At 38.2% G+C, this 13,969-nt stretch overlaps 1 protein-coding gene across 1 annotated transcript in view; it reads left to right on the plus strand.

Moving 5' to 3' along the window:
* The window catches only part of rab26 (RAB26, member RAS oncogene family), a 143,357-nt gene extending 130,876 nt beyond the window's left edge, over positions 1 to 12,481 (plus strand). The window contains exons 6-9 of the mRNA XM_088936632.1: positions 5,441 to 5,506; positions 6,318 to 6,374; positions 7,896 to 7,972; positions 8,549 to 12,481. Of these exons, the coding sequence (XP_088792758.1) occupies positions 5,441 to 5,506; positions 6,318 to 6,374; positions 7,896 to 7,972; positions 8,549 to 8,651 (303 nt within the window). The 3' untranslated portion in view covers positions 8,652 to 12,481. The remainder of the gene's footprint in view (positions 1 to 5,440; positions 5,507 to 6,317; positions 6,375 to 7,895; positions 7,973 to 8,548) is intronic.
* The last annotated feature ends 1,488 nt before the right edge of the window (positions 12,482 to 13,969 follow it).

Genomic DNA, 13,969 nt, shown 5'->3' on the forward strand with positions numbered 1-13,969 from the left:
GCCATGTGGTATCCACATGAAGACTTTTTTGTCTAGTCCTTCCATTCGGTGTTGAGTATATCTGAATCATCCTGGTAAAACTGTTAATTGGGAGCTTGGTCAGCCTCATCTTTTCTAAAATCTTTTAATTCATAATGTTCTAACTATAATAATCATAATCCTAATTGATCATGATCCACAGCTTTGAAAAGTCCTGAAATCACTGGACCGCTAAAGAAAGCCTTTCAAGCTTATTTGAAATTCAGAATACAGCTCTCAGTTCTTCATACTTAATTAAGAAGCACTTTCTGTCTTGCATATGAAGTCGTGTTAAGGCTTAATCGTGCTTCCTGACTACTCTAATTGTAAAGTTTAAAAACATTAACCTGAAGACATGATTTGTTTTTCCAAAATGACTTAACATCCTTCACCCTGCTACCACAAACGTGAACCAACCACTAATGAAAATCGATAATGTTTTCTCAAATGGCTTGAAGTGGTCATGCCTAGGAAGGTTAGACATTTTTTCGTTCGGTCTCAAACTGTCATTCTGCTGTTGTCAATTTTTGTGTGAGCCTGGCTGTCTCATGGTGACTTCTGTAACCACTCAGGACAGAAAGAGCCAGCAGAGAGCCCCTTGTTTTTTTTGTCGTGAAACAATCTCCTCAGTGCCTGACCAGGGAGTTAGCACCAGCCAAAGGAATAGCACATCTTTCACTGACATTGCTAGAAGTCTGTAGGCACCTGGAACGTCACTAGAATCCATATATCAGGAAGCTGAAAGGACCCCAGTCAACTATTGTAAACCTTAACCTGCAATTTTGGGTGCTGTTACTTGTGAGAGGTCCATGTTTTTTGGAGATATTAAGAAAATTTGTATTATTAGTGAAAAAAAAGGTATTCTCACTCTTATATGGACAGGTATTTGTTTTCAGGCTCCGTTGTTTATAAAACTACTGTAAAAGTGTGGCAAATGTCACTCTGTCTCTGTCCAAGGTGCTGAACTGTAACTGAAGTTTCTACTCTTTTTCTGTGTGTGCAAGAAGACTTTTGTGCCAGCATTAAATCCAGTGTGTATCCTCCACAGCCTTTACAGCAAGAAGCTTTCAAGCAGTTCTCAGAAGAAAAACATGAAACATAAAAAAACAGGTTGTGAATATTAACAGCCAAACAGCAAAATGCTAATAAGATCAGAAAAAATTAACTTCACTGCTCATGGTTCGGCAAAATGATTTCTTTGAAATGCATGTGAAATGCTGTGTCTTTTTTAACAAAAACGGATTTTTCAAAGCTAGGTTGCAAAAAGACACGAAAAACTTAATAGACAGCCAATATAGAAAAAGCAACCAAATAATCAAGTTTCAAGATCATTTTTACACAGCAAACCAAAATCCTGGGTACAGGAATCAGTTTAAAGCCAAGTAAATTCCAGGGATTTACACAAAGCTTTCCAGAAGGAGACAATTTCAAAGCAAGGTCACAATGCAGTCACTTACATGCAACATGATGGGTAATGTTGTGATATGCGAGCCTCATATTAGCAGAATAAAACTTATTACATTGTATTTAATAGCTTGTCATGAACGTCTTTACTCACAATTAATTTAAAAGCGATTTTATACTTTTGTCAGCAATGCAGTTAATAGGCATTAGGAGTTTTCACGCCAGAGATTATTTAATATATTTTCTTGTGCGAGAAGGACAGCTGTATAGAAATCAAATTGTACACGTAGGCCAATTAAATTATTTTAATGCTTATTGAATAAGAAAACTGACTCCCTTCGGCAGTCATTTGAGGAAGTCAATATTCAACATGCAGGGCTGTGCGGTTCTCTTTTAAAAAGAATTCAACACCTCAGTGATTTGATGGGAAAAGGAAAGTGACTACTTACATTTAAATAGCTTCTTTCAGCATAGTCATGGGCCCGAGAGGTCTTCATGATAATGTCTCAGCTGAGATAACAGTCACCCGCTGATGTACGGGAGAGAACAGCTGGCAGGAGTGTTAAGTGTCTGATGGGGTAACTGAACTGGGAACATGACATTTCACTCAATAGTACAGGGCCATTCAGTCAAGTTAGCATGAAAACTGCTTGATGTATGAAAAGGGCCAGGACCTTCAAAGCATAATCTTGCTTTTAGGTTTCAGTTTTCCAGGAATCCCTGCATTTTTTGTTAACCCCTTTGTGGCCGGTGGAAGGTATACTAACCATCTGACTGCCACCTGCCAGCAGTTCTTAACAGCAAAGCTAGACATCTTCACAGTGTCACGTGACATCTCTCACCACATTGCAGCATGCAAAGAGAGAGACTTTGACAAAAAAACATATTTTTCTTAATTAATTTTGCCTTATGGTCTGAATTCCTAATGACTGGAATGTTTCTGCAGGGAGGAAATATACTCACACACCTAGAGACACCCTCCCGTCCATTTTAATTGACTTAGTGTGGTTAGATTAAACACTTATAAAAGGCAGCAGCCTACAGTGCTCAGGGCTCAGGACTCAGAACTGAAAAGCTGTGGGTTCGAATCCCATGTGGGACACTCCTTAGTGAGGTGTTTTATTCAGATTGCTCCAGGAAATTCGTACATATAAATGTCTCTCTTAGTCATCATTGCAGAATATTAGAAATATTTTATTTTGGGCTGTGTTCAAGCACGATAGCATGAACATGAACAACATGAAATAAATCACAGATGACTGGAACTCCTTTATTACATATCTGAAATGATGTTTCATGTTTATTTAAAGATCAAACTTAACTAAACGCTATGAAGTTACTTGATCTGTTTTTTATGGTATAAGGTGTACCAAGATCAATAATGTCATAGTACTTCAAGTGGCAATACAGTATCTAATCTATTGGAGATGTGATATTTTTTATTTAAAAAATTGTAGTTGTTGAAAGAATCAAGAAAAATAATCACACACAATAAATAAATAGGAAATCAGCTAATAACACTTAAAGTTGGGATCTGATTTACTGTAACTATATTTACACAGATGCAATTAACTAATTGGTCAATTGTATTAACTTCTAGTTTTTTTCTTTTAACAGACTTGTTTGCACTTACTCAAAACTCACAAAAAATGCTGGAAAGTAAATGGTAAAGTAATTTCTGGCCATCTTGCTAGTTTGGTAGGTTAGCAAGCTTAGGCAATTTAAACTTTTCTCCAGTCTTTCCTTAAGAGAGTCCATAGTTTGTGTCTCAACTGCCTGGCTGGAAAACCTGTTACAGACACCCACCAGCCTTTGTGTAAAGAAACCTTTCCTAGCCTTTCTCTTAGATTCGTTCCTGTTTGGTTTCCCCTATGTCTCTGTTTTCACGACAGAGTATGAAATGGTTCCTGAGTATGAAATGGTCTCATTCGAAGGACAGAAAGTATACCCACTTAGGATTTTACATTATTGGTCCGAATCTGTTTTGTTCCATACTGTACATATGTTTGTACATTGTAATTGCCTGAGACCAAGAATCTATCTTCTTGATCTTCTTTGAGCTCTTTCTAAGGATATGACATCCTTTGGGTGGTGTGGTGGTCAAAAGGGGGTTCAGTATTTTACATGAGGTTTGAGCAGAACTTCTTTTGCTTTGCAGTCCTTGTCTTTCTCTAGCTACTCAATCACTCAAAATGTTTTTTCATTGATTCCCCATATTGTTTTGATGAGGACACCCCAGACTCTTTCATCTACAGTTCAGGATCACCCGTACGATATGTAAAGTATAGTGCATGTTCCTGCTTCTGAGGTGGATCACTTTGCACTTACAGCATTAATGTTAAATTTCATTTGCAGAGTCTCTGCCCAATCGTGGATTCAATGAAATATCAATGAAGGGCACCAATTGCCCTGTTTTAATTTTATTTTATTCACCTTGTCACTTGAGTCCAAATCTGCTTGCTAGAATTACTGAAGCAGCTCGGGTTTAATAGAGATGGCTTGTTGAATTGTCTCTTGGGCAAGGCAGCTTTTCCCTGTCGTTAAACGGTGTCTTCATTCAACCAGCACATGAATCCTTCTGCTCTGTGCCTTTTCTGAATGGTTGGTAGCATTGATCATGCCTTTTGAAGACCTATATTTGTAGGTCACAGTGTATTTCTGTGTATTTCACAGTGTATTTGTAACTCAGCTGCTGGTGAATGAAAAGGGAGGGAAACACCCCCCGTTTCTCCATTTTCTTGGATGTTAAGGTAATTTGGGATTCCCCAGGAGGGGAAGCTAGTTACACCGTCTCTACAACACTTTCTAGGACATCTTATCTTCAGCTGGTCTCTTTTTTCTCTTTTCACCTTTGCAATCAATACCAAGCAGAATGGACTTTGTGTCTCAGCCATTAAAACTGAGCAGGCACTCTGTGTGACAGTCATCTTTTACTCGTCACAGTCACACTGACCATAACAATTAGAATTCCTTGCTACTGCAGATTTAGCCAGGACATGGGGAAGGCCCCTACTCTTACACATGTAATGCCATACTTGGTGAGAAATACACAGTAAGACACAGTGTATTTATGGGTTATTCAAATTACTACCCTTATTCACCATGAGTTAATTAGGAAATCCTACATTATTAAAGTGGTCATTTTATTTTGTTAATTATTATATTTTGTACATCTTTGATTAGGTCACCTTTGGCCTGTGGTTTGCTGGAGGGAGAAACTGGATGGGACAGTCACAGACCCTAGCGGACAGGACAGTCAGACCCTAGCGGACAGGACAGTCACAGATATAAGAAAACTTTGCTGGAGGGAGAAACTGGACAGGACAGTCACAGACCCTAGCGGACAGGACAGTCAGACCCTAGCGGACAGGACAGTCACAGATCCTCGTACTTCTAATGAGCTGGTACACTCTGTTGGCAAATCTCTATCTAATATATAATTTTCACCATGGATTGACTTTAAGGTTTTCATATCTTACTGAAATGCCAGAGGTCAGCCAAACAGTCCTCCACATTGGAAGAGAAGCAAACTGTCTGCATGTCCACTTGTCCATGATCTGTTTGCATTGCAGCTTTTGAAACTGAGAACAGAAGACAGCTTTACACAAAGGATTGTGGGAGTATGCAACAAGCTACCCAGCCATGCGGTTGAAGCTGATACCTAGGCTTCTTTCAAGAAACGACTAGATGAGATCCGCAGATTCATTAGCTACTAATGACCGAATGCGCTGAATGGTTTTCTCTTGTGTTTTGTAACCTTTCTAATGTTGTTATGCAACGGACATTTTTTTTTCAGCTGTAGCACTACTAATCTAATTATTTTGCTTGTCATATGTCTTTTTAAGATAGAGGTTCATTTCCCAAATGTCTGATTATCAGTAGTAGAAGTGGAATTCCTAAACATATTTCACCAGTCTGCGTACGTGGAATATTTAGATCCCACAACATCTGATCGGGCTGTAATTATTATTCCTCTGAAAGCTTCATCGGCTCAATCTGCTTTTTTCTCTCTCAACAGGCTTGGCTTACAGAAATCCATGAATATGCACAGCAAGATGTAGTTCTCATGCTCTTGGGAAACAAGGTGAGGAATGTTTGATTATTACTTACGGGGGACTCTTGAATTTCAAGAGATCAAACAGATTTTAAACAGAAGTTACGGGAGGCAGTCAAATTCAGTTGCTCCCCACCACCACCAATGACAGCTTTTATCAGAAAATCAGGCCAATTCTGAACTTCTTTTGGTCCGATCAGGAAGACTATTTTGTGGTAGCTGACGTTTTCTTCTAAATGTCTTTGAACACTGCCAGGCAGAATGCAAACTGATTTAACTGTCAGTGTCTTTGGTGAATTCCAGAGCTCACATGCTGAGTTACTGTGAAACGGCTAACAGCAAAAAGGAGCCAAAAACAATGATTGGGAGTTCAAGTGATGATGAGGAGGAGAATGAATTTCAAGAGGGGGCACTCATTCTGGCTTGTGCTCTGGCATAGAAATAGCCCCGGTTTTCTCTTTGAGCACTGAATGGGTTCTGTTGTAAAGTTCACACTGGTTAAGAAATAGTCACATGGTGATATTAATGAGTGGTTTGGGATTTCGTTTTGCAGCATTAGTTGCTATCTGCAACGTTCACATTCCTGCATCTAACCCCCTTCTCCCCAGTCAACCACATTCATTATGCACCCTCAGTTCCCTGATCTGCGTTCAGATCCCATGTTGAATTTTCCAGATATTCTCATCATCCCTTTGGGGATTCAGATTAATGCTGGAGTGTCTTGAAACTGGAACGGGCACACTTACAGGATGTTGCTGCGTTGCTGAATGAATTGCTGTATTGGCAAAAGAAATACACAGTGCTGGAGGACTGAAATGTGAGTGTTTCTGGTCTTTCAAAGGCGGACGCTACCCATGAGCGGGTGGTGAAGAGGGAAGAGGGAGAAAAGCTGGCAAAGGTAGGTTTGCCCTAAAAACTGCCCGCCTTGGCAGCCGGGGGCTTTTCGGGGGTCCTGTTCTCTTTATTATTAATCATGTCCTTCTAGCTGTTTTCATTGTGAATAAATTAATTCGCTTTTAATAGGCCACACATGCAGCTAATTTAAAACCATAAAAAAAAGGAAAACGAAACTGCACAATGGCAAATTAATTGTGCTTAAAGACTTGCTTAAGACTCCGGATGAAATCCCTAAGAAAATAGTATAGGTCTGATTGTGAGAAACTGCTGATTTTTATGCCAAAAAAAGACCCTGCTCCCAAACATTTAATACTAGTAGATCTCCCCCCCTGTTCGGTGTCGTGTGAAACTTCATGAATCTGCAAAAAAGCCACATCACTGTTGTAACTACACCATAAAAATACTAAGTATTCTCTCTTGTACTGTATGAGATTATTTCCCAAGCCTCCTGAGACCTCCTGAGATTGTAAGAAAAAGAGAGGTAATGTTTTGAAAGTAACATATTTTAATATGAATATAAATATAAAGACATTAATAATATTATGTCCTGCAGCTTGAATAAAATCTACAGAAATGCCCAAAGACAAAGGATTACTACTGCTAGCCTCATGCAAATAGATATCTGGATCTGCAGATAAACTGCATTATTGAATATTGATCCAAGCTGGGCAACGTTTCATTGAGAAACAAGTTCTGCACTTTTTGCATTAAGTTTGCCACTATTGCATCTATACCATTCCACTGCCCAAATTCTCCTTGGAATTTACCTAGCATACTAGTAAGGAAGAGTAAGTAGATAGGGGATATTTGTGAAACTACCTGTACTACACATTCTTTGAAATACATTTGCCATGATCCACAATGCAGCACAAGCCACAAACTGTATGTCTTTAGTTCAATAAGGCAGTTGTTTTTGGAAAACTATTAGCATGAAGCAAGCAGTTTTTTGTAGAAGTGTTTGATGGTTAAGTTTGTTGTGACGTTAATAAAATACAGACGTTTTGTTGTCTAATGTGAACTGTGGTTCAGTTTTATGATGAAGAAAAGTAGTCCCAGAATTGAGCCAGGCACTTTGTGATAAAAGAGACAACCAAATAATGGTTTACTGCCAGTTTAAAATGCCCAAATTGTCCAAGTTTTGAGGCCCCTTGATTTCAGGATCATCTACAGCCCCTTCACCCCCTGAATGCAATATACTGCATCATTACATTGCTTTACTGCTAAAGAGACTCCGTTATTTTATCCTGGCATGCAGAATCTCTGTAGTGTTTAAAAAAGAAATTTGCAATGGTTGCTTTATTCGAAATGCTCAATGTTTGGTGCTTTGTGCAGATGGTTGGGTTGGAAGAGCTCTTCGTGAACACCCGGGAATGTATTTTAGACACAAAATGGCATGTTGTGTCTAATTTAAATTAAGAGCCAAGATGAGGCTCGTATCTGCAAAGCTTGATTAATTTTTCTCTGCGCTTGCGAAGATATTTAGGATTATTCATTTTGGTAATTGTTGGCTTTTCCCCAACAGGATTTTGGGGTCCCGTTTATGGAGACGAGTGCCAAAACTGGTCTTAATGTTGACTTGGCATTCACAGCCGTGGCAAAGTAAGTTTTTAAAGTGAGTTTTTAAAGTGAGTTTTTAAAGTGCACAAGCTGTAACTCTCCGTTTAACGATCACCTTCACACCTTAACAAACAGATGCTAGAATCTCTACTTGCAAATCACTGTGTATCTGTAATGTCTGATGTCATTGCTACTCCTGTAGGATTGCCTTCAGAGTAACTATGAGCAAAATTGAGCTGTCATTGTATCCCTTCCAATGTCCTTATGTCTTGCCAGAAAAGGCATTTGTTTAGTTTGATTGCTGAAGTGCTACAATTTTATTAAAACTATTAAAAATGAGCTCACGCCACGTAGTTCTCATTTTGCACAATCCATGCTCTGACAGTGCTAATCTAAACATCGGTCTCTTACAAATTAGCAGTGGTAGCCTCGAGATATAAATAAATCCCCTTGTTCCTCTGCTCGACGTGATTCAGCAACACTAGGCTTTGAGTGGCCATCCTGAGTGATGCTACAAACACTAGAGAAGTCTGCGTTTCTGCACTGCATTGCGTAAAGTGGCATCATGATCATGACCCTCGCTCCCGTGGCGATGCCCTTGTCTTGTCCCCGACACAGAGAACTGAAGCACAGATCGATGAGGAATCCGAATGAGCCCAAGTTCAAACTGCATGACTACGTCAACAAGGAGATGAAGAGCTCTGGATGTTGCAAGTCATAATCGTTCCATGATTTTGGTTTTTCAAACGCGTGTTTGTGCGGTAGACTGAAGAGGTGTCAAAGTGTGCCTGGGCTGAAGTATTTTTTTTTTCTTTTCACAAAATGATTCAGGCCCTCCTTGCTATCCACCCTTGCTGGATGCCTGTGCATGTCTGTTTAATATTGGCTATGGTTCTGACATCTATAGATTTAACTCCTTTATAACTTATTTTCTTCATACATATAACCTGCCTGCAACTGACAACAAAATTCAGTCTCTTAAATAACGTATATTGCATTAAAACTTTCTAAATATGTAGTTTTGCTTTTTTTCGGCTTAATTCAAATACGGTAAATATTCACTCACTTCTTGTTAATGAATTCTCACAGTCAGCATTAAATGAATGCTCATTGGAATTAATGATAATTATACATCTGGAATATTTTAGGTGGATATTACAGTATTTGTGCTGTAAATGTTAAATGACAGCACCATTAATTACCATTAATTACCGTACAGCAAATGGTAAATTTAATGTTTGTACATATGCATTATGACAGCTATAGTCTGTGAGATAATTATCATGAATCATTTTATTCACCACTTAAAAAGAGAAATTAGGGCTGCAACAACTACACCTGCTTGGGTGCAGTGGTAGTCCAGTATGAGATATAAGGAGCCAAACTTTGCCTTTGTTTTTATATAAAGTGTATTTGTAAAGCAGTGCTATGTTAAAGTGATGGTCTGTTCATTGTCTTTTCCCTTTGTTTGTTGTGGAATAATTCAGCACAAAATAGTGATTTAAACAAATAGAGGTCACTGTTAGTAAACAAGAACTTTGTGCCCTTACCTATATCTATCTGTAGTAAGAACTGGGTGAGTCAATAGGGGATTAATTGGTTTATGTTGGTTTGATCTGCATCAATGGAACGTTGATGTCAAAGAGTTTTGCTTCCTCGGTTTTGATGTTGACTTTAAGGAGATTGCATACCTTCAGTGATGTGGACCTTAGGGAGAGTCATTACAGGACTTGCACATCTAAATGCTGAGAGCAGTTTCTCTGACCTAGTTCGTAGAAGTGTTTTGTCTTTTATCAGTGTTCAATATCCCACTTGATCCTAGCCCACCTCTGCAACTTAGAATGTATCTCTAAGCCAATGAGTATAAATAGATCATCATGGAACACTCATCTCACGAGCGGGTAAAGGTTGTGTTTCTCGTGGCGCAGGCAAAGCGATCTCTTACCACACGAGAGTGACCTTGTGGTGCAGCTGTCGGACAGGAAGTGTGGCTAGGAAATTGAGATGAGATGCCAGCGACAGCTGACATCTGGAAATTTGCGATGCATATGGTGCCAGTGGAGAGAGGGTCGTCGCTGGTCGGTCGTACAGTCAGCACTCCGCGAGCACGAGGAGGATCATTTTAAATGTAAATTCATAAAACCTTCTGACTGAAGGGAACAGAACTGAAACCTGTATGGCTTATGCATTTCCTGAGTTCTGGCATTGGTCAAATGCCTAGTCCTTTCTCCGAAGCTAATACCCGTTCAGGGTCAGAATTCAGAAGAGGTATACAGTGCTGTTCCTACAGTTAGCAATCAGAATAGAATGTGAATTTGTGATGTTACTTTAAAGTATGGATACCTTTTCTTTCTTTTAGTCTCGTTTTAATGTACAGTATATGCTGTGGCAGAATCTGACCAGCAATCCGCACTGTCACTCATATGCTACATTACTCATAATAGACGTCCAAGAAGAGAGCTCCGTCAGCATGCGTAGGCTGCAGAGGAACAGGTAAAGGTTTATTCCACCGTGGAAACAGAGAAAAAGAAACACAACATTTTGGCTGTTTCGCACCTGAAGAAGGTGTTTACTCATTACTCATCGATATGCGCATTACTCATTATATAAAGTAACCCCATCTTTTCAAAGTCGGTTATCTCTAAAATGTGCACCTTTGCAGCATTGTTAGATTTTAAAAGCAATGACGTTGCTTCGCGTTAGGGGTATTTCTAAGCTGATACTGTTTTGTTCTTTTGCTTCAAACTTTTTTTTTGTATTACGTGCATTTAATCAATTGTGGAGAACTATTTTCGAGGTTTAAGCTATAAATCATTTGGGAACAGCACTTTCTTAGGTTAGTTTATAGTCAGAAAGTAAAGATTTTTTAATTGATCAGAAATAACGACTGTATCTGCACCATATATTAAATGAAAAGTAAGCCATAGCCTGATTAGAGCTCAGATTCTTGAATATTTACTTTTTTTTGTTCATTTAAGAGCCTCTGCCCATAAATTAAACAAAAGCTTGTATGACTGCCCAGGTGCAGGAGAGCTGCCAAAAACCTTTTGTTATGCAAAGCCAAAAAGTGAGGAGAGGTGAACTTGGATGCACAGCCAAAACATATTGATCTGAGCAACATTTTCTCTAATTTCTTTCATCACCTGTCGGGTGTCAAATAGAATGGTAGGTGTTCCTGTTTGACACTTATTAATGCTGTTCTGCAGTTTTCAATGTGAACTTGAATGTGTCTTTTATCTACGTTGTTTTTTTTTTTCAAATTCGTACAGTGAAAGTTTTAAACGTGAGCTCTCTGTGTGCAGTCACCTTGCTTGATTTCTGTAAGGGTCTAGTCCGTAGGTTCTGCTGTATAGTGACCCTCAGAAAACTGAACTTTCTGAAATTTTACTGTTGTAACCTCAACTGTTTTGCACCTTTATTGTGATTTTTTCTGTTTTACCCTATTTCTCTTCTATTTGTACTGTGTTTTTGCCATGCTTTACTCTGCTAGACTACCATATGCAGTGCAGCACCTGTTATGACACAGTGTTCTTTAATATAAATAATTTAAACATCCTGCTGTCATACACACTGCAGGAAATCTCTGTGAAAATACAGCGAAATGCAGGAAGATCTAGCAAAATAAAATTAAAGGTAAATTGTCAAATATCAGGGAATAACTGAAGTCAGGTTGTTGATCTGGTATCCCTGATACCAATAATGGTAAACTAGCTTAAGAGTCTGTAATTCTTGGTGTTTCTATGGCATTATGGTGAAGACATTCTTGATTTCTGATACTAATTGCCAAATTTTCAGCCTAATCCTAATCGCAGAAAATAAAAATGGAAAAACATTCTTATTAAAAAAACATAAGCTTATAGATTGAGGTCAATGTTGATACATGTTTATTTTATGAATGCATAAGAAACAAATATGTATTTATCACGTTACAGATATAAAAAGTAGCAATCGCTTTAGACTATGTTGTTATATACAGTATGAACAAACTGACCTGGGCTGAATTAATGCTCCAGAAATAAGCTACACCTTTAAAAGAAGTGTACTATGGTTCTTTTGTCCTTTGTAAATTGTAATTGTGTTGTACAGGTACTTAAAAAAACATTTGATATTTCACAATATTCCTGGAATTCTTGTGTTCATGCAGGTTTGAATCAATAGAGAAAAACTGTTTTGCTGCTTTACTGAAATACTGTATATGTATTGTTGTTTAGTGTTTACTGATAATTTATCTTTTTTTTAATCCTATTCAGAATCTTTATAGTAATTTAAGATACTTTTTTAAATTTGTCGGAAAGATTAAAAATGGAGTGTGACTACATTGGGATCGCAGTGTTGTGACTTCTGTCAGATTACTTAAGATTTTAGGATTCTAGATGAAGAGGTCTATCTGTTTAGCTTATTTATTATTAATAATAATCCTATGTACAGTATTTACATGTTGTATTTAATACTTGGTGTCAAACAAGTCTGTGTACTGGTACTTGAAAGATGTACCATTTTCTGATTTTTTAAATGTATTTAAACTTAATAAAATACATTAACTTGATGAACGTGATTATTATGGTTATGCGTTTTTTTAATTAAAATCAATATTGTCTACTCGTTTGAGATAAGTAACATGTATGCCCTTGCAAGTCAGATTAAAATGCGGGCTGAGTTGGAGTCTCAGTGGAAGTCAGGATACATCTTTTTTTTATTTCATCCCATTAAAAGGGCGATTGAACTCACTTAGAGGTTAGGCTTCCTCTCCACGGTACTGTAGCTGGGTAGCGAAGTCTGGCTGACTGAAAATATTGGATGAAATTGAGAAAATGACAGCTCCTTTTTAATGTCGAGTTTCCAGTTGTGTTCTTTCATATTTCCCAATTTGGAAGAGCCATTTGTTTCCACACCTGAACAGGGTATTTACTCATTACTCATGATATATGCATCACACAGTAAACTGCTTGACCAGCATTACAAATAAGCGAAAAAAAAGTCTTTATGTTTAATTGGCTCTAAAGTTAACAGTTTTCACTTATTATCTGCAAGGAATAACATACTGTACCACGTCAATTCTCATTTGTTTATTATGGAAGAACAAAAGAGCAACATCATGATGGTGATATACACTTGTTCTGTATTTTGCACTTTTGAAGTAGTTAATAGGCCGGAGTTGTTGTTTTTTTGTTATGTACAGTAAGATGGGTTTGAATGATAAGATACTTTGCTGATGCAAGTGCATTGAAGGACAAAAAAAACCAACTTTTTTTGCCTCTTAGAGTACAGGGGTGAGTGGCTCAGTTGATGTGGCTCAGGCGCTGTTTTAAATCCCTGGGAGACACTGTTCAAGCTTGGACCAGAGGGCACAGGTGGAAAGCATGGGAAAGCGCATTTAACACCCAGAAGAGGAGAGGTGCCCTAATGTAAAGGGTTAGAGGTGTGGGGAACAAGATGCTAACCTAGCTTCTTTTCAGAGAATGAGATCCTTGGATCAATCAGTGACTTACTGTCAGACCTGGCTAGATGGGTCAAATGGCCTCCTCGTGTCTGTAACCGTAGGTATGTAAGAGAGAATCACTGAGAAACGAATCACCAAAAGCAAACCCTTCCACTGCATTCAGACTGCTGTTCTCTTCCCAAAGGAATCTTTCCATCCAAAGTCTAGAATTAGATGACTTCTTTAATTGTTGTGCCCAATGCAATTCATATCCTTTTTAGCAGACTCATCCTATGACGCTTATCCTTGATCCATATACTATATAAAGTGACTGTAAGTATTCAGTTATTTATACATTTTTAAATGCTTTTCAAAGAATAAAACAAAATACATTAAGTAACCTAAAGTGCTAAGGGGATTTTTAGCACTAACTATATAATGGCTGTAGACATTGCATATTGTGCACAGCTAATTGCCAATACTCTGTATTGTAATGCTAATATTAGATGTACCAGCTACTGCCTCTTTTCTCTTGTGACTTACTTGAGTCGATTGTTATTGAGCACAGTCTGAGAGCTTTGTGCCCACTGCCTGCCCATGGCTAAGGTCAGCATGAAATC

This window comes from Atractosteus spatula, chromosome 18, assembly GCF_055471065.1.
Source record: "Atractosteus spatula isolate fAtrSpa1 chromosome 18, fAtrSpa1.hap1, whole genome shotgun sequence".
In the NCBI taxonomy this organism is placed as follows: Eukaryota; Metazoa; Chordata; class Actinopteri; order Semionotiformes; family Lepisosteidae; genus Atractosteus; species Atractosteus spatula.